Source organism: Zootoca vivipara, chromosome 3 (genome assembly GCF_965207765.1).
Source record: "Zootoca vivipara chromosome 3, rZooViv2.hap1.1, whole genome shotgun sequence".
In the NCBI taxonomy this organism is placed as follows: domain Eukaryota; kingdom Metazoa; phylum Chordata; class Lepidosauria; order Squamata; family Lacertidae; genus Zootoca; species Zootoca vivipara.
In genome coordinates, this window is record NC_142586.1 from 30,157,447 (window position 1) to 30,184,999 (window position 27,553).

At 42.8% G+C, this 27,553-nt stretch overlaps 1 protein-coding gene across 2 annotated transcripts in view; it reads left to right on the plus strand.

Moving 5' to 3' along the window:
• Positions 1-26,727, plus strand: part of LRRC1 (leucine rich repeat containing 1) — a 79,187-nt gene extending 52,460 nt beyond the window's left edge. Inside the window, exons 11-19 of one of the 2 annotated variants that reach the window (XM_088665760.1) lie at positions 72-187; positions 1,115-1,287; positions 1,996-2,132; positions 15,741-15,947; positions 16,739-16,972; positions 19,577-19,666; positions 20,292-20,369; positions 22,502-22,597; positions 26,548-26,727. In XM_088665760.1, coding sequence (XP_088521886.1) covers positions 72-187; positions 1,115-1,287; positions 1,996-2,132; positions 15,741-15,947; positions 16,739-16,972; positions 19,577-19,666; positions 20,292-20,369; positions 22,502-22,597; positions 26,548-26,700 — 1,284 coding nt within the window. In that variant the 3' untranslated portion in view covers positions 26,701-26,727. Of the gene's footprint in view, positions 1-71; positions 188-1,114; positions 1,288-1,995; positions 2,133-5,459; positions 6,821-15,740; positions 15,948-16,738; positions 16,973-19,576; positions 19,667-20,291; positions 20,370-22,501; positions 22,598-26,547 lie in introns of those variants that run through there. The other variant, XM_035109787.3, reaches the window with a different exon arrangement.
• Positions 26,728-27,553: the final 826 nt, after the last annotated feature.

Here is a 27,553-nt window from a genome sequence, read left to right on the forward strand (position 1 = left end):
ACAATCTATGTTCTACATGCATACTGTGCCTCTGCAACAATAATGCATTCTCTTTTCTTTTCATAAAACAGATTGGTGGGTGTTGCAGTCTAAATGTTTTTTCAGTACGTGACAACCGGTTATCTAGGATTCCTCCTGAGCTATCACAAGCCACAGAACTTCATGTCCTAGATGTAGCTGGAAATAGGCAAGTTCTTGTATGCACAACAAATCCAATATTTTTTTTGGTAATGTATTCAAGATGCATAGTGTTTGCTACATCGAATGGGGTATGTGCAATTTGGTAGCTGTTATAAACACTTAGTTTTTAAAAAAACACTTTAATAGTTGAATGTTTAGGTTAGTTCCCAATTTAAGTCAAATAAAGAGATGTGTTGGATTTAGATTTATTTTAATTTTTTGCTATTATTCCACTGGGATACAGCTGTACAGAATGGTACTACATCTGTAATGAGATTGGGGCATGTTGTTTTTAAATACCAGATATCTTAGTATCATTTTATTATCTTTTCCATGCAGAAGTAAAAAAAAAGGTACTGGAGGTTAAAAGCTCCCTTCCTTAGACTGTTGTGCTGTGTTAAGATTCAGCAGCTACTGTAATGGGATGTGAGCCTTTATGCTGTCTGGCTGTGATTTAGTTCACAGCAATTAATCCCCCCTCCCCCCAGTTTGGAGAATTTAATTCCTCCACCCCCTTTCCATTCACTTACAGCAATACCTATACCCGTCTCTCAACACTTTTAGGGAAATGCATGAAATATGAAGCGTTAGTTGGGTGGGTGGAATACAGCCCTTTCTCAGGCAAGTGCAGTTTTCAAGACCAGACACTATCTATCTATACCTGTGAAAACACCAAGCTCTTTCCTGATCACATCAGATGCTTCTTGCATATTTGCCTGCACATAACAAAACCAATGTGTTAAGGCTGATCTTTTGTTGGAAAACATTAAGCGCACAGAAACCATGTAAAAATTTAAATTTGTATGGGGAAACAGTTGTTTGGGGCACCTTCTTCCACCTCTTTGCGGACATAAAAACAAGACTTTTTAATAACACTGAAATGCTTTATTCTCCATAGCAGTTTATTAACTATTAGGATTGTTTTCTCCGCCAGGTTGCTACATCTTCCCATGTCGCTCACTAGCTTGAAGCTGAAGGCGTTGTGGTTGTCTGATAACCAGTCCCAGCCTTTACTTACTTTCCAGACAGACACAGACCCTGAAGTAGGGGAGAAGATTTTAACATGTGTTTTACTTCCTCAAATGCCTTCTGAGCCCGGTTGCCAAGGTAAATACATTTTACAGATCAGTTTCACATGAAGCAAGATGGCTTCAGGGTAATGAGAAAAGCAAACAAAACTCCCTGGGCTGCATAATATCATGTAAGTGTGCTATGCCTCTTAAGAGGTTTTCAAGAAATCGTAGTTTTGAGGTTATGAAGTGTTGCATATCTTCTGCCGGGTGATGATAATAATGGCTTATCGGCTCCCCATTCCCTGTAGTTTTACTTTTAACTTATTGAATAAATGCAAATCTTTAGCTTGATCTTGGAACAACTTTTCTTGATGATGTTTGAATACATTCTATGTTCTTAGCTCTTAGCTTAAGCAAGCACAAGAGTTTATGTACATGAAGTGATTTCTTTGCGCTTGCAGCTGATGACAATCTTGGGCATTGGGAAAATTTACATTTTAGGGAAACAGTCTTAAAGAAAAGAGTTCCAGAAAGTTGATGTTTCAGCCTCTGTCTGCTCATATATGGAGACATGAACAAAATTGCCTGATAATACTATATCATTGCAAATGTGATGTAACGTCTTTCCTAAACATAAACATGAGATCTTTGCAGCTGGCCTCTCAAGTGAATGTAGTATGGAATTGTCAAACATGTGTTTTTATCAGGAAAAAACCTTGACATCTGAACTGTGGGATATACTGTATGTTGATGTTGACTTTTCTAACAACCTTTTATCTCTGTTTGTCATCTCTCATAACAGATAACCTGCCCCGATGTGGGGCTCTGGAGAGCTTGGTAAACGAAATGTCAGATGAGACATGGAATGAACGAGCAGTAAATAGAGTCAGTGCAATCCGCTTTTTAGAAGATGAAAAAGATGAAGAGGATAATGAAATGGTATGTTTTCTTGGAAAGCGAATGCAAAAGTGGGGCCGTAAGCATGGTTTGTTGGACTATTGATGATTCTGGAATTAATTTACATGGCACCAGCAGACTATTACTAAATTGCCAAATTTGTTAAATGCTTGTGATCAGATACTCTTGCAGAAACCCCTGGGTAGCAAAATATTGCTACTGAATCCTAGCTCTGATGGACTTTTATTGTCTTTTTTTTTTGGTGTGTGGGGGTGTTCCCTTCAGTTTTCCAAAACCAGGATGGAAGTATCCATCTTCTGTGGAAGATCTAAGATTTGGAACCAACATCTTGTAGGCAGCAAAGCCCTTGGAGTTCTCCCTCCCCCATTGGACTGTCTCCTATCCTGCCATACTGTTTGTTGTCATCGCCACAATCCCTTCCATTGCCCTGCCTTCATTACATGATCATTTGTATTGACATCTGAACTGGCAGGAAATGCTCAGTGTTCTGCTCAAAATGAAGGAGGGCCAAGTGGGTGCACCTGTCACTGTACTTATGAGACCTCCACTAAAGCACATCCTCTCTCCCTCCAAATACACTCGTGAATTAGGTCCACTTAAATGATTGCTTTTTACTCACAGAAGATGTCAAAAGGCAGGCAGGCAGGCAACCATGGCTTCATATAGGAGTGTAGCTGTATGAGACACGCATTTGCATTCCATCATGGGACAATAATTTATTTTTTCTCTGTGCATGGAAGGCGCACACAGCCTCCCGCCCCCCTCACTTTCACTTATTTTTATTCTTCAGAATCGGCTAAAATTAAAAGCAGGAAAAAGATTCATTGCATAACTAACAGCAGCTGCCGTGACTCAGAATGCATATGGTGGTGGATGCTTTTTTACAAAGCTGCTACAGTCACTTTTCTGAGAAGAATTGCATTTCACACCTGCATACGTAAACCAGAATTATCAGCTGTCATTTTGCAGCTATGGCTATTCACATGTAAATGTATGTTGACCACATTTCCCACAGTACACAAGTTTGAAGAACAGGTGCTTATTGAAATATGTATCCTCTGTTTTGATGAGCATCTCCTCTTCAAACCTTAGTTATTATTATTATTTATTTATTTATTTATTATTTATTTATTATTTATACCCCCGCTACTCTGGGTGGCTTCCAACAAATACCAAAATACATTAAAATATCACAGATTAAAAACTTCCCTAAACAGGGCTGCCTTTAGGTGTTTTCTAAATGTCAGGTAGTTGTTTATCTCCTTGACCTCTGATGGGTGTTGACAATGTGGGTGCATCTTTCACATAAAGCATGAAGTGTCCCAAAAGTAATAGCATGTAATACACAGAGGTAAAATAGATACAGAGTATGACTACTTTTAGGGACGCGGGTGGCACTGTGGGTTAAACCACAGAGCCTAGGGCTTGCCAATCAGAAGGTTGGCGGTTCGAATCCCCGCGACGGGGTGAGCTCCCGTTGCTCGGTCCCAGCTCCTGCCAACCTAGCAGTTCGAAAGCATGTCAAAGTGCAAGTAGATAAATAGGTACCGCTAAAGCAGGAAGGTAAACGGCGTTTCCGTGTGCTGCTCTGGTTCGCCAGAAGCGGCTTTGTCATGCTGGCCACATGACCTGGAAGCTGTACGCCGGCTCCCTCGGCCAGTAACGCGAGATGAGCGCCGCAACCCCAGAGTCGGTCACGACTGGATCTAATGGTCAGGGGTCCCTTTACCTTTACCTTTATGACTACTTTTAAATGCATGTGACTGCAGTTGTGGACTGAGTCCCTTTAAAAGACAGTGGTGGGTCAATTTGTTAAAAAGCTGACTCTGGACCCAATGGAGTGTAATATCTATAGACCAGTCACCAACACCCATTTCTTGGCAAACATAGTGGAAAGAGTGATAGTGGAGTAGCTGCAGGTATTCTGGGATGAGACTCATTATCTAGATTTGCTGCAAGCAGACTTGGTTTTGGAACCCAATTGTCTTTGGTTGCCTTTCATTGTGAGACAGGGGGAATGCAACTCTGTTACTTCTGCTCTCTCTCTCAGTGGTTTTGGATACTCTCTGGACCAAGCAGTGTTTGAATCTCCCAATTGTTCTGGATGCATTTTGCGACAGGCAATTTCATTAGTGCTATCAGTTTCTCAGCTCTGGGCGCAGCACTGCGCCTAAAACGTCAGACTAAAACTGCAGAGTGGAAAGAAAGGGGGCACCTTTTTCTGCCTCCCCACTTCCAGCTACTCTCTGAAGACTGAAAAAGAGACCCTCTTATGAATATTAGGGGTTGGGCAGGGAAAGGACTAGACCATGTGAAAAATGAACACAATATTTGCCTGCAGCTCATTCATTTTCAGCTTTGTATTCTTGTTATAAAAAAGTGCACCTAGACATCCTTTTGCTGTACCCACAGCCTATGTTTAAGGTGCCATTTAGGTCCAAGCTTTCATATCTCAGTTTCTAACACTAGGACCCACTATGTGGGATGGGTATCGGGGGCACTGTATTACAATGGTTCCATTCTTACTTTCAGGCCTGTGTTTGGAGAGTAGCATTGGGTAAGTGCTCTGTGGTCCTCTGGCATCTGTGCTATGGGGTTCTGCAGGGCACTTTCCTGTCCCCAGTGCTATTTTTAACATTGATATGAAGCCACTGGGAGTGACCATTAGGAGTTTTGGAGCCAGGTGTAAGCAGGCCGCTGATGCCAGGCATTCCTATTTTGCCATGACAACTAAATCAGGAGAGGCAGTGGAAGCTCTGGATCAGTGTCTAGGGTTGCCAGACTCAATAGAGGACATGACTTCTGTGCCTTTAATTGCCCTGCTCTCTTTTGAGTCTGGAAACCTTAAAGAGAAACCAGCAGACCCTTTGTTTAATTTCCAAGCAAAGGGTCTGCTGGTTTTTCTTTAAGGTTTCCAGACTCAAAAGAGAGCAGGGCAATTAAAGGCACAGAAGTCATGTCCTCTATTGAGTCTGGCAACCCTATCAGTGTCTGAATGCAGTGGTGGACAGGATGAGGCCCAATCAACTGTATTTGAATCCTGGGAAGATGGAGGCACTTTGAGTGGGTTCTCCCCTTAATGCATGTTGCCTCTCTGTATCACGGCAAGTATGCCTTCAGCTATTAGGTCTATCCCCTGTCACATATTATTATTATTATTTTATTTTTATTTTTATTTTTAAGAGTAAACAGCTATTTTAAAGTTGACAGCACATTTCCTGGTAGACACAATCCCTGGTATTTGATTGCCAAGCCTGAAAAGCCATTTTAAAGAATATATGTAGTTTCTTTAAAAGGGGGGGAGTCACAAGAAGGAGAAAAATCATTTATTCCACTGTTTGTTTTTAGAGGACACTTCTAAGGCGAGCCACTCCACACCCTGGGGAGTTAAAGAATATGAAAGTGAAAGTGGAGAATTTACGGAATGATATGAACGCTGCTAAAGGACTGGATTCAAACAAAAATGAGGTCAATAATGCCAATGACAGAGTGACCACTTCTGTGTAGAGGCTCACCTCCCAGATACTTGCCTCCTGTGTCTTCCCATCTGCTGTTGAACCGTTACTGTCACATCCTGGGAATACCATTCAATCAACCCTCATGTGTTTTAACCAGAAATCTGACTCATCTTGTCCTTGTGTCATCCCTTTGGAAGGTGCTTCTCACTGGAAGAAAAGTGCCTTATTTCAGTCCAGGCATCTGAGCACAGGGGGTGCAGCGCACTGAAAACTGCCCCCCCCCCACTGTGGTTCTTTGCTTGAACAACTCCAGCTTGTTTGCCAGCAAATTGTTCCCATCAATTCCAGTGTTGTTGTTTTTGTTTTTAAAAAAAGATAAAGAGGTCTGTTTTGTTTTTGTTTTGTTTTTAACAAGGGGAATGTGCTGTTATACAATCATGCATCTCTTTTACCCAGGGGTGTTGGTCTGCTGTTGTTCTCTTCTGCGCGCCCCCCCCCACCCCAGTCCAAGTGATGGGGTATTTATGCTGCCCTGTTCTGGACTGTGGTGGTGGGGGAAAGTAGTTTTATTGCAGAATTGATACTTTTTAAACCTCTCTGGCAGCTCAGATGGTGTAAATTTTATAATTTTTGTATAGGAGTCCAGTTTCATAACAAACCAACAAAATGGGTGTATTTCATTTTTTTTTTTAAAGAATTTTTAAGCGGTACATTTTACTATTTGTGGAGGGTGAATTCCATTGACACATCCATGCTTGTCACATCTGCATGTGCCTTAATGCAGCCTAAGTTGAGATTAGTTAAACAAGAAAAAAGCCTAGGAGACAGCGAGATTAGTTTGAAGAAGATTGCCTCCTCAGATGTGCTACTTTGCAAACAATTAATGTTTAATTTCCTCCCTTTGTTTTAAGAAGAAGAAAAAGCTGAAGTTTTTCTGCAAAGTGTTTAGTATGGTGACGACACTGAATTGCCACTGCCTTATAATATGATGCACTCACACACTTTTGAAACTTGTTCATGAAGAAATTACTTGGGCTGAAGCAGCATTACAGCCATTAGAATTTCAGGTGTCCACTTTTAAATGTGCCATTTGTAAAAATAACATATATTTAGAAATGGAACAAAATGCACAACAGCAAGAGCATAAGTTGTGAAAACGAATGTTATGTACTGTACAGGCATGATATTCTCAGACGTACCTGGAAGGTTTTATATCTCTATAAAACCTTAATAAAACACTAAAAAAACAAACACCTTAGTGCCTCAGTAACTTTTTATTCTAGTACTTATAAATGGATGTATAACTTTAATTCATTTGCATTGTATTTCTTACTAAGTACTGCTCAATGTCAGCCCCCAATATTACTGCTCATAAATGTTACTTCACATTTGCTTTGAAATGCAAACAACAAATGCCTGGGGCATAGCTGCCAACCCTCCCATTTTTTGTGGGAAACCCTTATTTCAATCCATTTACCGCTGCTATCCCGGATTGTAGGTATCCCGTAAATTTCCCGGGTTTCAAAGCAGCTCCTCTCCCTCCCTGCTGGCCAGGGAGGCTCCACTTGGCGCCCCCTCCCCGTGAGCGAGCAGCCAGCCACCGCCCGGTAAAATGCCTCCCTCGGCAGCTGGTTGCTCACTCGTCGAGTGCTGCCGGAAATCGCCTCTGTGCATGCCCGGGCATGCGCAGAACCGATTTCTGGTGCCGTTCTGCCCATGCCTGGGCACCGGAAATCGCTTGGTGCCCAGACATGCGGACACGGGCAGCCCGGCACCGGAAGTCGCTTCTGCGCATGTCTGGACATGTGCAGAACAGATTTCCGGTGCCCTGGACATGGGCAGAGCCAGTACCGGAAGTCGCTTCTGCGCATGTCTGGACATGCACAGAAGCGATTTCCGGTGCTGCGCCGCTGGATGAAGCTGCTGATCCCTTATTTTCTAATCCGTACGTTGACAGCTATGGCCTGGGGGTGATACCAAATTTTTGATTTGCTGGATGCCGGTTCTTTCAGACCTGCAGATAAATATAACACATGTTGCTTCACAAGGCAGCTTTGTTAGATCCAGCAGCCAGGCCAAAGAATCTCTAAAAGGTTTTCAGCTTCTAGAGAAATGTAAATTCTTATGTCTTGAGTCACACAAGTTCTGTGGTCCTGGTGGTGAAACATTCATGCTGAACTGTCCCTGTTGATCACAACACATGCCAGTGATGAGAAACCTGCAGCTCTCTAGGTATTGGTGAACTACAGCTCCCATCATTCCTTGCAGTTGACCATACCACCTGAGGCCGATGGGAATCCAACCACATCTGGAGGGCCACAGATTTCCCATCCTAGGCAATGGAAAACTATCAGATATACCGGGTAGTTTGCTGCAAACTTGGAAAACACCAACCAAATGACTTATGACTTGAAGTAGGAGTTTTCTAACAGGGGTCTTGTGCTTTGCAAAAGAGAGCCCTCCTGGAAAATGTATTTCTAAAAATCTCCTGTAAGTCCTTCATGAAAGCATGTGTTTAGAAAAGATGTGTAGATATTTTAAGCTGAGTGACACTGTGCTGCGATGGAGTGCATTTGGGGGTGGGGGAAAGCCTAACATTGTAGGTCTCTCTCTCTCTCTCTCTCTCCAAGAATGAGGCTACCTACGGGAAACTAAAATGGGAATCTTTTTATAGATGTTTTTCATCTGTTTTGACATTAATGAAAGTGCATTAAGAATATGTAGGTAGAATATTGTTACAAAAGCATCTGCACAAAGGTTTGCAGAAGAACAAGGTCGGGGCAGCCCTAAGAGGAGAGCCTTCTACAAAGATCCTTGTTTGCTCACTGCTAGTAAAATAATAATAAAGGAAACTACTCAGTTCAAGGGAGACAGATATTCTTTCATTGCTTTCATTACTCCTGCGGTAAAATTCACCGACTTCACCCGTAAACAGGTATATAGTTTTCACTTGGCCTGTTAAAATTGTTAAGGCCTGATGCATCATTGGTGCCATATAGATATGGATCATTGGGTTATGAATTGTTTGTGCTGACTGCACTGAAAAGTTTTGGCTTGGATCCTAACATAATTTAGCTTAAGGAAGTTCATGGAAGGAAAATACTCTGTCCCCACCTCGCAGCAGCAGCCCCTGCCCCCTGTCTCACATTGCTCAGGAAGGTACCCCCACCCACCCTACCGAAATGCTTTTCTGGGGTCACAGATGGTGTGGAGGAAGGAATAGTAAACTTTCCTTCTAGGAACTTCCTTGTTAACACACTTCATAATCCAAGCAATTGTGGTGGACCTATTATGGAAGCTTGATAGCTGGAGACTCATTAACAAAGGTTACCACTTTATCTTTGAACAGCCAATTAACCATCCCTATCAGTAAAAGAAAAATAGTTTTGCAGCTTGCAAACATGGTTGTTGTGGGATTTGATTCTGCAGCGTTTGGGTCAATTCTTTAAATTGCATTAAATTATTTACCACTGTCGGTCGTTTCTTTTGCTAGCACTGGTTTGTATGGGCATGCTTCAGTACTCTGCTCCTGTGTAAGTAACAACCCCAGTGCCAGAACTGTTTATCTCTATTGTGGAAGAAATACTTTGTTCCCAGTTTAAATGAAATCATTTTACTTAAATATGGCTTGTGCTGGGTGATCAGTTGAATGGCTGCTGTCATTCAGCAGAGGCTGCAGTGTGTTCTGAGTGGTACAATGTTTTTGCTAGAAGATTGCAATCCGGGCATTGCTCCCTTGTAGATGTTCATGGGTGAATGATGTTCCAAAGCAAGAAGATATTTTTCTTTTCTTGTTGGACTATATTTGCACTAAAGTGGGTTCATCAGTGAACAAGAATGGAAGAAAGCAGAATCCTGATCAAGTTGTCGTTGAAACACAAGTGTGAAGCCAGAGTATTTGAAACTTTGCGTCTGATATTGCGCTACAATATGGGTGTCTACATCCATGCCCTTTACTTTTGTGATGTAGCAAATAAAAACACCCTTCTAAAATACTACAAGTACAGTGCTAGCATTGATGGACCGTTGGGAAGAAAATACAGGGGAAGCAATACATGAAATCATCAAGCACAGTTTTCAGACTTAACATCACGTTTCTGCCATAGGTTTATCACTTTAAAATTGCAAAGCAATGCGAAATGTATGCTTAGAGAAGTGCATATGAAGTCGACCGAAAGGCATGCTGTGTTGTTAGCAAAAGAAAAAGGTCAGACAAGCACTGTATGCACCTGTGGGGTATTGATTTACTAGATAGGAGATATGTACACATATAAACATTGCCTGGAGTCACCTGCCAGCTCATTACATTGGAAATGAATGTCTTGAAACAGACATACATGATAATTTGGCAGCAAAAACCTTTCTATACGGAGCATTATTTCAGCGCTGCCAACTCTTGTGCCTTTTCCTGTTGCTTCAAAGCACCTGTGTCTTACATGGTTAGCATTTTTTAAAATAAAAAAAATACTAAAATACTGTGTGTGTGTGTGTGTGTGTGTGTGTGTGTGTGTGTGTGTGTGTTTGTAGTAAAACAATGAGCAGCCACCTGGAAGATTTTCACCAAGGCTGAAATTACAGAACTCAACATTTTTGCAAACATAGCATCACTGTAAATGAAATTAAGCTTAACATTATTTTTGAAAGTTCTTAAAACATTTTTTTTGAAGCATTGTTCTTACCACTTGCATTTAGTGACCTTCAGTTCTTATTCAAAATACTTTTTCCAGAGGATTTGTTGCCAGTTACCAGAATTTCTGAAAAGATTTTATCCACAGTGGAAGGAATTCCACCACCAGTTCTCTTGGACGACTGATTTCTCAAGAGAATCCATCAGGCAATAAGGCATCTGGCCGGTTCTTACTGCACTTCTTTCCTTCATTGTTGTTTATTCTTCTAAACAAAGGCCATGGATGTTGGTGCACATGAGAGTACCGTACATCCATTCTCTGCTGCAGCTGTAGCAACTGTTGCCTTGAGCCCAGATTGTACAATGGAGTTAAGAGACTCTTAAAGCTGAACAACATCCTAGTCATTCCTGTATGTCTTTTACTTGAAGTCTCACTGCATCATGAGAGTTGTAGTCACACTTCCTCTTCAGCTTTGCGAGGAAGCTAATATTTCCAGTGACAGAGGAGGAAGGAGACAGAGCAGCAGGGTAGGTTCCCTTTCTTTATGTCTAATAAAATACTCTTTATCTTTCCCTCTTTTCCCACTTGCTCTCTTTTATGATAGGGGAGCAATCTGTGTGGTATGCTTTGCCTAGTTTGAGGCTTTATGCCAGGCACCCCCAAACTGAGGCCCTCCAGATGTTTTGGCCTACAACTCCCATGATCCCTAGCTAACAAGACCAGTGGTTGGGGAAGATGGGAATTGTAGTCCAAAACATCTGGAGGGCCGAAGTTTGGGGATGCCTTCTTTATGCCATGCATGAGCAGTTTGTTCACTCTTTTCCCTGTTCACTCCTTTTCCTTAACTCTTTCCCAGCCAGCTATTTGGAGAGGGATGGGAAGAGCTGGGCATGCACCTAGAAGTTTCAGTAACCAGTTTTCATTCCTCACTTTTCTTCTCCCTCTGCACACATGCTTGGCTAATTAGCTGTGACGTGATAACAATCCTAGCTATGCCTCCCAGAAATCAATTAAACTTACTCCCAGGTAAGTGGTGTTCAGATTGCAGCCTGATTCAGTAGTGAACAAGGGCATGGTCAATGCAGCATAAGCAATGTGCAAGAATATTATTGATCACTGCAAAACTTGGGTTGGCATAGCATCTAAACAAGGTTGTTCCGTCCGGGGGGGCTATTGCATTAATGCCCTGTCTGCGGGCTTTCTGGATGCATCTGATTGGCCAATGTGTACTGAGATTGAGTGTATGCTGGCAAGATGTAGTGTGCTGTGTGGTCCTTCACTGAAAAAATGGTAATACCCTTTCAGATCTGTTACAGGACGAGACTGAGGAAGCTATTGATGTGAAGACAGATGTGAAGACTGCATTTGCAGGTTAGAACACCTCTTCTCTTCTGCTCCTTTGCCTTCATAGTATTAATATTTAGGCCACTGATGCCATGTCATCCATGATGTAACAGAGGAACAGGATGGTGCAAACTCTGCCTTGCTTGGTTCATTTTCTCTTTGACTATATTTTCAGTATATCCCCCCCCCCCCTGCACATCACTATTTTGGCCAGAGTGTGCCCCTAACATTTCTGTAGCTACTTCTCTTCAAGATGCTCTTAAAACTGTTTTCTAGGGAAGCACAGCTATCCTGGTGTGCTTCTTAACTCCACACTCTGCAATTTGGGGGCTTGTGCCAGCATTCCTCGCTTTTTTACTCTCCTAATTCTTCCCCGTTTTAATTTCTTTGCAGACCAAGATCTGAAGGAGTTCCTGACGCAGAGTTCCCTGGTTGTTCTTGTAAAAATGTTAATGTCTAATAACTAGGTGTTTGTAAAAAATAATAATCATAATAATAGTAGAATAGCACTAGAAATAATATTTAAAGCTCAATACTTTTTTATAATGGCTAATAAAGTTGTTGAAATAAAGTGTGCTTGTTTGCATGATGGTGGTGGCACTGGACGAGGCAAGCTCCTTTCGGACTGCTTTTTTGTTTTTGCTAACTGAGAGAAGTAGCGTTTATCTCTTACACGCTCTGACAAAAGTGGGATACGAGGTAGCTGCAGCCGCCCTGTCCTGATTCTTTCTTTGTCATTAAAGCAGGGGGAGAAAGGCCAAATGGGGCTTCAAATTCGATCTTCTATGGGTGTTTGTTTGAGGGGGAGGGGTGAACCAGCCCAGGACAAGAAAGGGTGAGAGACATTATAGCTACCTCCTTGCATTTTTGGCAGCTGTCCAACGCCACTCATTCCCCCCCCCCATCACGTCAGCGGGAGTGTGGGGCTGAGTTTGTGGGACCCTGTCGCCCTCTTGCATATATCTTTCTTAAAATCATGTGTTAAAATCATGCGTCAATGGTATTGGATGGCTGACGCTTTTGCTCGTGGTTCCTTGTCCTTCTACTCTGCCATCTGATGCACTAAGCCAGGCATTCCCAAACTCGGCCCTCCAGACATTTTGGGACTACAACTCCCATGATCCCTAGCCAACAGGACAAGTGGTCAGGGATGATGGGAATTGTAGTCCCAAAACATCTGGAGGGCCGAGTTTGGGGATGCCTGCACTAAGGTCTCACCCTCTGCTTGCAGATTCCATCGTCTGCTTCATGGTACCGCTCTCCTGACGTCCATTTAGGTGACATTCTGGCCTTTATGGGGGAAAAAACTCAGTGGGCAGAGCACACGCAGAAGGTCCTCGGTCCAGTCCCCAGAAGCCCCACGCTGGGCTTGGAAATAACCCTATTGGAAGCTCCGGAGAGTTGCTGTCTCCCAGTGTAGATGATATTGAACTAGATGGACCTAAGAGCGCGACTCGGCTTCCTACCCTGAAGCCCTCTTTGGGATTCACAGCCCTGAAGGAGTTGCAGGGGCGTGCCTTATTTCTGCTCCTCATGCTGCATGGCTCCCCCTTGTGCTCTTCTGTAGCTTCTTCAGCAGGGAGCCTTTGCTACACATGGAGGCTCCCTGCCCTGTTGAGAACCCCGGGAGATCGGAGGTTGTCGATCGCAGCCCTCATTTTGTGCTTCCATGGCTGTAACACATCTGCGGGGGGACCTCAGGCCTGAGAGTCAAATGCAGCCCTTCAAGCCTTTGATCTGGTGCTTGGAACTTGCTCCCTGCTTCACAACCTAGATTTTCTGCTTGGCTGGAATGTGCATCTGATTATGCCTCTTGCTTTTCTGGGTGTGTGCGTGTGTGTGTGTGTGTGTGTGCAGAATGAAACCAATTGGCAAGCCCATGATCTGTATCATCAAACCAACTGGTAAAGAAAGTATGTTGCTATACCAGCTTAGAGATCTATGGAAGCAGGAGGTGGGTAAGTAGCCTCATTACTGCCGAGACAAACACAGATGATCAGTGCCAAGTGCTTTAACTAAACACTCTGGAAAGTTCCTTCAGTAGCACCTTAAAGACCAACTAAGTTTTTATTTTGGTATGAGCTTTCGTGTGCATGCACACTTCTTCAGATACACAGATACACAGTGTGCATGCACACGAAAGCTCATACCAAAATAAAAACTTAGTTGGTCTTTAAGGTGCTACTGAAGGAATTTTTTAATTTTGTTTCGACTCAGACCAACACGGCTACCTACCTGTAACTAGAACTCTGGAAAGTTATTTACCTAAGAGGTATTAGGGAGAGACTGCAACCAAGACTGATGTGAGCTTTCAGACATTACAGCAGGGGTGGGAAAACATTTTTCAGCCTGAGGGCCACATTCCAGGGGGGGGGGCAGATGGAAAAATGCATGGAGCAACTGATGGTTATTTTACCTTTGTGCAGTAGTGTTTTGCATTGCTATCAGTTGTGTGAATGCCATTAGAAGTAAATTACTTAGTACTGAACAGAGCTGCTGAAGAACTAGATTTTGCATGAAGTGTGTGAATCTCTTAAACACTTAAAGAGGTACTCATTAAACTAAATGTTCTGTCAGCCCATTTGGCTTGAATTGCTGTGGGCAAACAGTCAATTTTCTTTAGAAGACGTTGGCTAGAGACAAATTCCTTTGACTTGTAGAGTCTGCTTACCTAGTGGGAAGTGTTTCATTGTGCCACTGTCTCCGGCTACAGAGATAATACTGTAAACGTTTCATAGGATCCAGCAGCTGGAGACGAACTAGGGAAATCTATTGTGTTTGTTTCTTGCAACAGAATCCACTAGATGGTGCCATAACAGACACATTGCTGGTGTATATGTGTTTGTGTGTGGAAGTTGCATAAATATGTAATTTGCATAAATTAAAGATATTTAATGATCTGATCCAGTCCTCAGTGAAGATAGTGGAAGGGCTATTGCTTTGGATATGCTTGCCATTTTTTGTCTTGTCACAAGTCTGGAGATTTCCTTAGTGTTTGCCTTATTTATAGAGATTAAAAGGTAAAGGGAGCCCTGACTGTTAAATCCAGTCGCAGATGACTCGGGGGTTGCAGCGCTCATCTCGCTTTACTGGCCGAGGGAGCCAACGTTTGGATTTGAACTGCCGATCTTCTGATTGGCAAGCCCTAGGCTCTTTATAGAGCTTAAGACCACCTAAATACTGCTTGTAGTTACCAAATATCCTAGATTTATTCTATAGCCCACTCATTCCCAAGAACTATGAGTGGATAAAAAGAAAGAAATGTAACATGCTGAAGTTATCACTCTGCTGTTTAAACAAGGCTCATGTATTGTTAAGACAGAGGTCTTAACTCAATCTCAGGAAGACAAAATGAAGCATAAGTTATGGGTCCAATGTGTACAGAGCTTTATAGGAGGAGAAACAAATGAATGCTCCTGAAATATGTTGTTCTACATTAGTCTTTATCATCTGCATGTTTTAAGCAGTCATCAAGAATGGCACCAGATATGGCCCAATAGACTATTAAGTCTACCATAGTTGATAAGCCCTTTGATAGCAGGTGTTTCTTATGAATTTCCAAGCACATTTGTCATCAGAGGCAAAAGTAACTTAGAAGTTATTTTTTTCAACTCTTTTTGATCTAATCAGTCCTGTAAGGCTAATAAAGTTTCAAGAGGCTTGTGAAGAAGCTGAGCTTTGTTGCAAAGGCCATAGCTCTTGTACAGTTTGATTGCTGAAAGTATCAAAACATTTAAGACGAAACTTTGACAAATTTGGTAGATCGGTTTTAAGATCAGGTGTCTCCTTGGGGACAGGAAGACTGACATATCTGCATCTGGGAAGGTGTGATGTAGTTTGCTTGAGCTTATCCATGCCACTGCAACAACCCCCCACCACCACCTTTCACATACTATAGAGGTGTGGACGGAAACATCCAAACTGATATTTCCATTTATGCATTGTGTGAATGATGGGGAGGGGGAGGGCACATGGGAAGACTATTGTCCATCCTTTTTGTCATCAGATAGTGACTCCATTCATTTCCCACAGCCAATGACTGACTGACTTCACAACACACCTGATAAGCCTGTGCTTGATTGGATGCCTGGCAAACTCGAAGTCATCTATTCTAGCTTGTGTCCAATCAGCAGGCATCCTTTTTGAGTGCCTGGATTCTGTGCTGAATTAAACTCTTTTGCTTTTGCTCTTCCATGCAGGACTCTGTTAAATGGCTTCCCAGGTCTCCTAAGCTACATGGCAGTCATAACTGGAATTCCCAGGGTTCTCGCTGGGGCTCTCTGAAGGGAAAAGAGAATGTCCAAGGGTGCAGCCTGTACAAATTCAACTCGTCCAACGAAAAATGGAAGGAAGGGCGGATCAGCCCCGAACAAGAAGCCGAGGAGCTGGAGGATCCTGATGAGGATGTAAGTGCCAATCCAGCAAAAGACATGCTGCACCATCCTCCTGCAGCAATATTCAGGCTTGAGGAAATCAAAGAAAAGAACCAAGGAGAGAAAAATGAAATTATGTCAGCTAATGTTGTGGATTCTGAATGTTATTAGGAAGTAATAACATTCACAGATTTTCTAGCAGTATGATGGCCCTTGAACTCATTGAAATTAGTCCAATACTCATTTACATGATCACTGCAATATCAGAAGTAGCTGAAAAAATAATGTAGAAGTTTGAAGGGCAAAAGAGCAAGAGATTCTGGAACAGGAAACAGAGCTTTTGGTGTGTGAGAGAAACTGAGTGGTATTCATCTAAATTTTACACATTGAAATTAATGGACCTAACATATGTTCATAATTGCAATAGGTCTATGCTGAGTAAAATTCACTAGTTTATTTTGACATATGTCAACTGTCCCTAGTGTATGTTCAGAACAGGCAATTTTGTTCTTCAGATTTTCACAGGATGAATTGTACAATGCCAATCCTCACTGTTGACTGATAATCTTGGGATTTTCACAGCAATATAAATTTACCTATAGACGTCTGAGTCGCTGTCAGAAACTGTTGATTTTAGTGCTTGAGCTGAGATTCTCTGGATTTGTGGAAAACATAAAATCCTGGCTGTACCTTCAGAAGTGAGGGTGAAGCTACACAAGCAGCTCTGTCTGCCTTTTGTGCCTTTTCACATTTACTGTGGTCTGGTTCACACATAAAGCTAAGCCATGGTTTGTTTGTTTGTTTGTTTGGTTAAATTTGCACAGGAACCTATATCCAAATTCTCTGGGAGTCTCTTTGATTCTGGAGATAACCTTCGAGATCAAAGAAATGCTAGAGTCACTTTTCAACAGGAAAGGCAAAAAGTGGCAACCAAGTCGAAACCCTTCCCAGTGGCCAACAGCAAACCACAGGTTCCGGTTGCAGCTGCAAACAGCTTCCCGACAGATGGCAAGGAGCAGATCCCAGGAGCTGCAGATACAACGCAGCCACCCTTGAAGGTAACTCATGAGCATGAAGAAACATTTGCCTCTTGGTTCTGCTTTCTAGAACGGAATGCGAATAAATGGAACAGCCCGTGTTCATTAGCTTCATTCTACCTTCCTAGGTCCCTAAAGTAGGCCCACACTCTCAGCTACTTTTATACAAGGCAATGTGCATGAGGGAAAGGCACTGTTTCTAAGTGGAGGTAAAGAAGAATGAGGCTGAGAACCCAAAGTTGGTGAATAACTTTGGATAAGCTTATATGCTGATGGAGAAGTTTGGATGCTGATGGAGAAGTTTTTTGTTCTATGTGTTTTCAAACTGGCTTAAAATTTATCAGTGACTTGATCTGAATGAATTGGAAGATGAAACTGTTTAGGGCACAGAGAGATGGCATGCTTATCTTGCTTATGTCTGGGAGGACTTTTCTGCTTCTGTTCCTGCAGCTGGTAAAGACCCAACATTGCTTCTTGAATTAGTAGTTGCAAATCTTAGATTATGAAGCTCAGACCATATTTCCCCCCAGGGATTCCTTGTTGTACTCACCATACATAGGCAAACCTTGATTGAACACCCCATCTTCAGAGCTTACTATTCTAGAGTGATTGTTCTGAGGTAGCACCTTTCTGCATGGGCCCCATGTATAGGACCTTTCTTGCCAAGGTAACGTGTTTTAGCATCCCATGTTCTTTCTTAATTTTTTTTTGTAGGGAGCTTGCCATTTTACAGCATAGTAATGTTCTTGAGCCTAGTTTGCACACCATACTAAGCTTAGCAACTCACCCAAACCTGGGAACATGGTTAAGGTCTCTCCTTCTTAATCACAGCCTATAACCACAAGACAAACCCAAGCTGTGGTTAAAGAAAGCTCAATCTTGGGTTCAAGCAATACATTAAGCGAACCTTAGCTTGGCGAAGGAGGAGTAAGATGGCCGCAATCTCCTCCTTGGGACTCAGCACATTTCTGTGTTTACGCTAAGCCCTGGTTTGGCTTAGCGCGATATGTGAACACAGCCTATATATGGCATTTATTACAATGAAAGTGAGCTGGATCAATCTCTGACCTTAGACTTGTCAAACTCGACCCACTTGCGCTTTTGATTAATCTCTTGGAAGTAACAAATTAATAAATATTGCTTTGGCAGGAGAGGTACGATAGAAATTTGATATATAAAATGAACAACAGAAAGTTGATAAATAAAAAATTAACACAAGCCTTCCTCCAGTGTTGCAAAAATACAGGGAAATAAAGATGTGAAGTGAGGGGCTAGTAGTTTAAGAGCCTGGTTTTCCAGAGTACTAAAATGAATGGACAACCTCACAGACAGAAGAAGCCTTTGCCCACTTCAAGACAGATGCCTTAAGTGTTGGCGGAAGAGGACAGAGCAGGTGTGCTCATCCCAGCCCTATGTCTTTACTCCCCTGTATTTGTAATGCCTGGAGAGATCTTCCATTGATTTCTGATGTTGCTTTGTTTCCTCCTGAGTGAGCTTGCAATGCTTCCCAGTGTATGGCATCATCCTCAGAAGAAAAAAAACCCAGATGTGTTTGTGGGAGTGTTGGTACAGCTTTGGGCATGCAGACCTTACTAGCTTATTTTAAGCTGCCTCCTATAGCCACATCCCTTGAAGCAAGCCCCACTGGGACTTATTTGGAGTAGATCTGTAGAGGATTGTGTTGTTGACTAAATTAAGGGGAAATATTCCTGGATTAACGTCCCAGAATTTGTGACTTGTGTTATGCTTTCACTAATTACATTTTCTAAATAGACGAGATAGATGTAAGCTATTAAAAATAATTGTTACAGACGTGAGTGCTAGAAATCTGTGCTTTAAACTTGTGCAAAGGAATAATTTGACAGCTTCTTGGTCAAACAATCCATTTTTTAAAATTGAAGCTGGCTTTGATCATTAAAAGGATTTTTTTTTATGTAAATGTTGTGTTTTCAGCACCTAATGGTATACTGCTTTGTACGTCCTAATGGCATAATTCATTTTCCTTATTGTTAAATTAAGAGGCTATCCAATAATATGGGGTTGGATCCAGACTGCCCTGCTTGATGCAGAACTATTGAAATCCATAGTCCTGATGACAAATTCTGAATCCAGACTGCCATCATATACTGCCTGCATTCCTTATGCCACCCCAAAATTAAGCTGTCAGATTCCAATCTGTGTCTTGGAGTTGACAGTTGATACAAGTTCCATTGCATTGCATCCCAGCTCACATGATGGAGGAAACTGGAGGGAGAACTGGTGGGAGGGTCAATGCTGAAGGGTTTGGGTGAATCTGCTGGGGTTGTCTCCAATTCCTTGGCACTTCCTCCATGACTTCTGTCTTCCAGGAGTCATAAACAAATATCTCTTAGAATTTATTTAAGGGGGCTGCCATTTATGTTGCATAAGTATTCTTCCCGTTCTGTGCCACCATGATTAAAAAAGTAATTACTGCAGCACAGGCACTGCTGAGATCTCCGTTCATTTTGAACAAAACAGCATTGTCCGTGTGTGTGTGTGTGTCGTGCATGAGTTTCATTACTTGTTGCTTGTCTAATAAGAATGAATAAGTGCTGTGTTTGCTTGTTAACTGCCTATTCAATATGAACTACAATTCTCTTCCAGATAACGATTACTGTGTGCAGTCAAATGGGGAGTCTTGGTATTAGCATTGCTGGTGGAAAGGGCTCATCTTCATGTAAAGAAAATGATGAGGTGCATTTCATTACTCACACATTTTCCAACTACTAATCCTTTGTTGTGAGAGACCAAAACAGTCCTCCTGTCTTGCCATTGTCTTGTTGGAAGTCCTTACATGGCAGCCTGTCTTAATAAGAAGAGCAGAAGGATTAGCTTGTGCTGAACCCCAGAATAATCGCATGAATTGCAACTTCTTGAGAGATGACTAAAATAATATTTGTTTGCTTGTTTGTATACAAAGCCCATATGTTGGAAATGCCATTAACCAGTGTCATTTCCCACCCTGATTCAAGGTGACTCTACTTGCTTCTATGCTAAAGTATCACACCTGTTGATTTCACAATTGCTCCTTGCTCTTCGGTTAGTGTCTCTGTGTCATCACGCCACAAAAACATTTCTGTTCACGTTCTCAAATCTCGTCTCAACACAGCACACCTGATTCTGGCCCTCTTCTCTCCCGAGTGAAGTTTTGGTTTGATCTTACTAGCCCAGGGAGGCTGGCTTCAATTTTTGTTGTTGTGCCCACCAAAATAACTGGTGTTCGTATAATTTTTAAGGCAGCCCCCCCCCCCCGGTGCACTTAGTAATGCGTGGCTAGCAGAATAAACTCCCAGGTCTGAAATGTCTTATTTCTCCCTAGGGACTCTTAATAGCACATGTGTCTAAAGATGGCCCACTTGACTTGGCTGGGGTACAATCCGAAGACAAAGTTGTGGAGGTATAGAGTCTTTGCTTTCATATTTCACTTTATGAAATGTTCTCCTAGACTGCAAGGTAGGTTAGGTGGGCTATTGAAGGTCACTTAATACTGAATTAAGCTCGTTAGCTGTGGCCTACCTTCTTTCATCAGTGTATTTTAGCAGATGGTCTGTACTGAAAGAAAATTGCTCTTCTTCTGCGAGAAAATTTTCAATGTTTTCAATGTTTTCAATGGTTACTTTTTGTAAACAAAAAAGGTGACTAAAATGCTAATGCTAATAATAATATTATGAACCTAAGTCGGTGTTGCCGAAGACTTAACTTTTCACCCAGACCTTTAGATGAATCTGGTGGCATGCTTCAGTTGTTGGTTGTTAGGTTCTGGGCTGCACCGTATTTTTCGCTCCATAGGATGCACCTGACCATAGGACGCACCTAGTTTTTTAGAGGAGGAAAACAAGGGGAAAAAATATTTTGCTTTCTTGAATTGTCCTAGGCATAGCAGCCAACTCCTAGAGGCCTAGGTGCCTTTGCCCCCCCCCCCATTAAATATTTGAGGAAGCTTATTTTGCAAAGGGGGGGAATTTTTTGAGGATCAGCTCAAAGTCGTGCAGCTTTTTTTTGCAAATGGGAAAAGCCCCATTTTTGGGGGGGGGGGTCAGCTCACAGTTGTGCATCTTTTTTGCAAAGGGGGAAAGCTCCATTGAAAAGTCAAAGTTGTTGAGCTTACCTTGCAATGGGAAAAAATCCTGTTTTTATGGGGTTCAACTCACAGTTCTGCAGCTTCTCTAGGAAAGGAAAGGGACCAATTTCTACAGTTTCCAGACAGATAATCTAATCAGCCAGTCACATGTCGCTGGGGAAAGAAACAGCCTCCCTCTGCAGACAACAATTGAGGCCTGGGCAAGGGGGCGGGGCGGGAGCTAGCTCCCTTATCTCCCTCCCCAATTTCTTGCAATCAGCTGCTAAGCGGGTTCCTTTCAACACTCTCTTTCCCTCTTGTTAGCCTTTAGCTCTTTTTTAAAAGAGAAAGAAAGCACGACCTGCCTTTCGCCCCTGGGCAATTCGGCTCCAGGGACCACACATTCGCTCCATAAGATGCACAGGCATTTCCTCTTACTTTTTAGGAGGAAAAAAGTGTGTCTTATGGAGCGAAAAATATGGTACGTACTTCTATTTGTTTTGTCCTTTCATGACGTCTCTGGTCTGTAACATTTCTACTGTAACTTATTCTGGGATCTGAAGAAGTGTGCATGCACACGAAAGCTCATACCAAAATAAAAACTTAGTTGGTCTTTAAGGTGCCACTGAATGAATTTTTTTATTTTATTCTGGGATGACTTTTAATAATGAAGAGTGGGTAAGAAATTCTTTGAGCAAATAATGGCCCCAGGAGGAAGGGAGGGAGGGAGGGAGGGAGAGAGAGAGAGAGAGAGAGGTGCTTTTTTCACTTGTGAGTCAAGGATCTGCCACCCACATAGAGATAAATAAGACACAAGGACTCATGTATTTTAGGTTAATGGGCTAAATAAGACCACAACTTTATTTGTTATAGCATGTGAGAGGTATTGGCTTAGGCACTGGATCAAACAATCTATACATGACTCCACCCCACTCAGCAGGGGGTCATTCGAGGGTTAACAGCCAGTGGGAGAAGCTTGTTGATGCAAATACAACTGGAAGCTTCACCGGGGGTCGTGCCATGGCCCTAGCCACCAGCAGGGCATCGGACAGGATCCACAACCGCCAGATTCCTTTAGCAGAATACCCAAACAAGGGGAGGGGTAGGTGATGGCCACAACCTGCCCTCTAACACACCACACATATTCCAATGCCTAACCGCCACCCGAGCCAAAAGAGGCTCACATGAAAACAGGAAGCCAAATGGGGGTCCAGCGCTGCTGCGGCCGCTTAAACATGGCCAAACCCTATTGGCTGGCTGAAGGGCTTGGCGCAGCAGCTGGGGGAAGGCTGACGCAGGGGGACAAATACACCCCCCTGCTGACGCGGTAGCTGGCTCCCGCTCACAACTCCTCCCCTCTGGAAGGAGGAGAGGTCTTGTTGAAGAAACATTATGGTTCCAAGTTTCCTCACCTGTTTTAATAATGCCTGAAAAGTGAATTGGCTATTTTTCTTCTTTTTCTTTTTAAGGATGCCTTTATATCAGAACCCAGCACACCTGATTCTGGCCCTGTTGAGATGCCATCCAAAAGTGGACCATTCCAGACAGTAAATCATGTTATAACAGTAAGTGATTATGGAGGAAGATATTTATGCCTTAATAGTGTCTGAGGAGGTGTTACTATTATGTTTTGGTAAGATATAGCTTAATCTCCCCTCCCCAGAAAAAAAAACCCCTGTTCTTTTTATTTATACCCACCTACCCAAGAATGGTAAATTATCCGTCTGGTTCTTGTACTGAATTAAAAACAACCCACCAGATGTCAGTGTTAGCCTGGGCTCTTGTCAGAAGGTTTCAAATACATCATCGACTTTGGAGAATGAACACTATTTACCAATACTGTAGTTAGAATTAATTAACATTCTGCTTCTTCTCTCACCCACGCAAAAAACCATGCAAACAAATTTAAAGAAAAACAGTTGAATAGATAGTAGTGTGGGAAATCCTTTAGGCACACAGCTCTCCTCCAGAAAAAAAAATGGAAATATGCCCTGCTGCAAAAGCATAAAAATACTTGCTTCAGCACTTATTAGTTTAGCAAAACAGCTCAAATCTTCTCTAACTTTAATTCCGATTTATATTAGTAGATTAGCAAATATTAATACAGTCGTACCTTGGATCTTGAATGCCTTGCGAGTCGAATGTTTTGGCTCCCAAACGCCGCAAATCTAGAAGTGAGTATTCCAGTTTGCGGAGAACGTTCTTTGGAACCCGAACATCTGACGGCTTCTGATTGGTTGCAGACTGGTCCTTCTATTGTGGATTTCTCACTGCTTCTTAATGTGCATAAGCGGAAGATCCGCTATGAACTGCATGCTTCTTCCCTTTGCAATTTTCTGATAAGGTTCCTGCAGCCAATCAGAAGCCAAGCCTTGGTTTCCGAACGTTTTGGAAGTCGAATGGACTTCCGGAACAGATTCCATACGACTTCCGAGGTATGACTGTATACCCTAATGCAGGCATCCCCAAACTGCGGCCCTCCAGATGTTTTGGCCTACAACTCCCATGATCCCTAGCTAACAGGACCAGTGGTCGGGGGAGATGGGAATTGTAGTCCAAAACATCTGGAGGGCCAAAGTTTGGGGATGCCTGCCCTAATGCCTAAACCATTCTAATAAAAAATGCAGTAACTGCTGAAAATTATTGGCTCTTTACATTTTGAGCGACAGTATTAAATATCAGTAGATCTCAATCCAATGTGCCTCTGGTTACTGAGAAAACCATAAGAAAACCACAAGAGAGAAAGAGATAGAGGGCGGATGTTGCAGGCAGCTTCTGCAAATAATACAGGTCCTGAAACCATCACAGGTAGTGCTGTGGTCTAAACTGCTGAGCCTCTTCTAAGGTCGGGATTTCGAATCCACATGACGGGGTGAGCTCCTGCCAACCTAGCAGTTCAAAAGCATACCAGCATGAGTAGCTAAATAGGTACTGCTGCAGCAGGAAGGTAAACAGCGTTTCCATGCGCTTTGGCACTCGTCAAAGTGTTCTGTATGCCAGAAGCGGTTTCGTCATGCTGGCCGCATGACCCGGAAAGCTGTCTGTGGACAAATGCTGGCTCCCTTGGCCTGAAAGTGGAGATGAGCACCACACTCCATAGTTGAATTCGACTGTTCTTAACTGACCAGGGGTCCTTTACCTTTTGCCTTACTGACCCTGAATCTAACATCCCCCTCCACCCATGTTGGTCATGGACAAGAGTTTTGCACACATTCAAGACTTGTGCTGCTCAGAAGCAGAAGACAATTGATAGGCTCAAGCCTGGATATGATGGATTGAGGAAAGCATTTTGACAGAATGGGAAGCCAACTCAAAGAGCCACTGGGTGGATATCAAAATGGTGAGGAAACACAACAGGAAGAAGCAGCCCCCATCATTGGGAGGGGACTTAACATTTGTAATTTTTGTGGATTCCCTGGTTTCTTCCTAATTTCCATATTTTACCAGGCGGAATGTACATTTATCAGTGGACAGTGATAATATAATATAATAGTAGATGTGAGGGGCAAGGGATATCGCGAAGCCCCTCCCCTCCTGAGTTCCAGCCCAGACCCGAGCGAGGCTGAAAAGAAGGAAAGCTCCAGCTCAAGTGGGGAAACAGGAAGTGGGTTCCAAGGCTCTGGCAGGGAAAGAGAGCCATCGTCCCAGGTGGGACAGGAAGGGGAAAGGAAGGGGGGCAGGCCAGTCCCCCCAACTCCGGAACTTCGCAAAAGGCGTCGGGGGAAGAGGATGGGTCTCCCCAAGTTATTATGCTGGCGCAAAACGCGCCAAAAGCCACTTGGAGGTTCTGATTCAAGCTGAACAGATGTGTCTTTGTAAATAGCACTGCCATTAGCACTGTAAATACTCAGCACCAATAAAACCATAAAATGCAGAGCTGTGTAGAGTCGTTACTCTGAAGTAGCCTTCTCCAGCCACCGTGACAGTAGAGATGGAAGGTACCACAAGTGTCATCTGGTCCAACCCGCTGCAATGCAGGAATCTTTTGCCCAATGTGGGGCTCAAACCTACAACCCTGAGATTATGAGTCTCCTGTTCTACCAACTGAGCTATCAATTTGTGGACTTTCAGTACCTTTGCCTAAACACTACAGTTTAATCAGATATTGCTCATTAACCAATTTGCTCACTAACCTTTTACTTTAAATTGAGGTTATTAAATTGCTGTGGCCTTTTCTGCCGCTTTCTTTTTTCAATCATCATCATAAACGTTGTATTTTGAGACTGAGAATGTGAATATGTAATGAGAGGTTCAAGACCCTGTAGATAATTATGCTACTTACTTTGTAGTATAATCCACAAGCAAGGACATTTGCTCCTTTTCAAACCAATCCACTCTCAAAATGGCAATGCCAAGCACCTGACAGTGTAAGTCAGAAGCAGAATAAGAAATTCACGACTCTACAATGTTCATGAATCAACAATGCAGCGAAACACTTAAATATTAGAGATTGTGAAATCTGAAAAAAAAGAGACAGAAAGAAAGATGAGGAAAAGAGAATTAAATGCTTGAGCAAAACACGGAAAGAAAGGAACATCACTTGGTTGGTTCTTGAACACAAGTCCATTGCAGGGGTAAAAAATCTGACGAACATGAAGGTGAGTTTTTGGAGCAGCCCAACACCAGCATATAAAGTTCTGAAATCAAAATATTGTGTCGCAAATACATTTTCTAGTAACAACAACAACAACAACTTTATTATTTACATGTTGCCCATCTGACTGTGTTGCCTCAGTCACTCTGGGCAGCACAATATAAAAACACAATAAAACATCAAACATTAAAATCTTCCCTATACAGGTTTGTCATCAGGTGTCTTCTAAAGTTTATTTCCTTGACATCTGATGGGAGGGCATTCCACAGAGAGGAGGCCCTCTGCCTGGTTCCCTGTAACTTGGCTTCTCGTAGTGAGGGAACTGCCAGAAGGCCTTCGGCGCTGGACCTCAGTGTCCGGGCAGAGCGATGGAGGTGGAGACGCTCCTTCAGGTATACTGGGCTGAGGCTGTTTAGGGCTTTAAAGGTCAGCAACAATGCTTTGAATTGTGCTCGAACATGTACATTCTCAAAAATAGAATAAAAAACCCCAGCAATATAAAACCATCCACCAAAACCCCATATTTAATCCGAACACAGACCCTCTCTGGTGCCACCCCAGCATAGCTGCCAAGTTTTCCCTTTTCTCGCGAGGAAGCCTATTCAGCATAAGGGAAAATCCCTTAAAAAAAGGGATAACCTGGCAGCTATGCACCCCAGCCATATTTCCACTGTAGGTGGGCCTCTCCTTCCAATCTGAGGAAGAAAGATATGAGAATAGACTATTCCTAAGCTATCCAACATTTGGGGGACAGTTAAGCATTCAGAGAATATCTGGAAAATGCATGATATTAAAATTTGCAAGGGAGATCTGTGTCAGAGGAGAGTTCTTGGCAGCAAACAAATGTTAGCTTCTAGATTCTCTTGTGCAATTCACTTCTCTTCCCTACCCCCTTCCCTGCATTCTTTTACTGTATCCAAGGTACCTCGAATCATCCTAACACGCCCTTCCACTTCAGACGAAGACACGGACCAGTTAGCGCAAGACCCTGATGACTTTGAGCCCGAGGAGACGGACAATTCAGAAGGCCACCTATATTCAGACTGTTTAAACAATGCTTTTTACCCCCCTTAATAAATTATTCTTTTTAGAGAAAAAAAAGTTTTTCTGCTGCATTGAATGTGGTTCGTGAACTGCTCAGATTTGTTCATAGTTTTAAAGGGTGGAGCTGGGTAGAAGGGGATGGCCTAGGTAGCTTGCTGGGAGTACATTCAGAGGCTTGATGGGCTAGATTACGTTTGCAGGCCAGGGGCTCTCCATCTCTGATTTAAGCCAATACAACAGAATTGAATTTCAGCAGCCCGGTTATGCTCAATTAATTTGCCTTGAATTGTGCTTGGACTGGGATTTATAAAAACTCAGTGAAGAGAATCATAGAATTGTAGGGTTGGAAGGGACCCTGAGGATCATCTAATCCAGGCATAGGCAAACTCGGCCTTCCAGATGTTTTGGGAATGCAACTCCCATCATCTCTGACCACTGGTCCTGTTAGCTAGGGATGATGGGAGTTGTAGGCCAAAACCATCTGGAGGGCCGAGTTTGCCTATGCCTGATCTAATCCAACCCTCCTGCAATGCAGGAATCTCAACTAAAGCATCCATGACTGATGGCCATCCAACCTCTGCTTCAAAACCTCCAAGGAAGGCGAGTCTACCATCTCTTGTGGGAATCTTTTCCATTGTCCAGTGGGGCTCATCTTATGCTGATATGCTGTCATCCATTGGAAGCTGACTGGAGAAGACTGACCCAACCCAGGGCTCTGATGCTTGCTTAGCTCTTTATCATTTAAGCAGCATTTCAAGTGAGTATCAGAAGTGGGAAATGCTTTGTCTCCTGAAGATTTTTCCAGAGCTGTCAAGAGACTTGTGGCAGAGACAGAACTGAAGTTCCAAACAGAAGGAAAGGATGTTGCATAGATTGGGGGTGG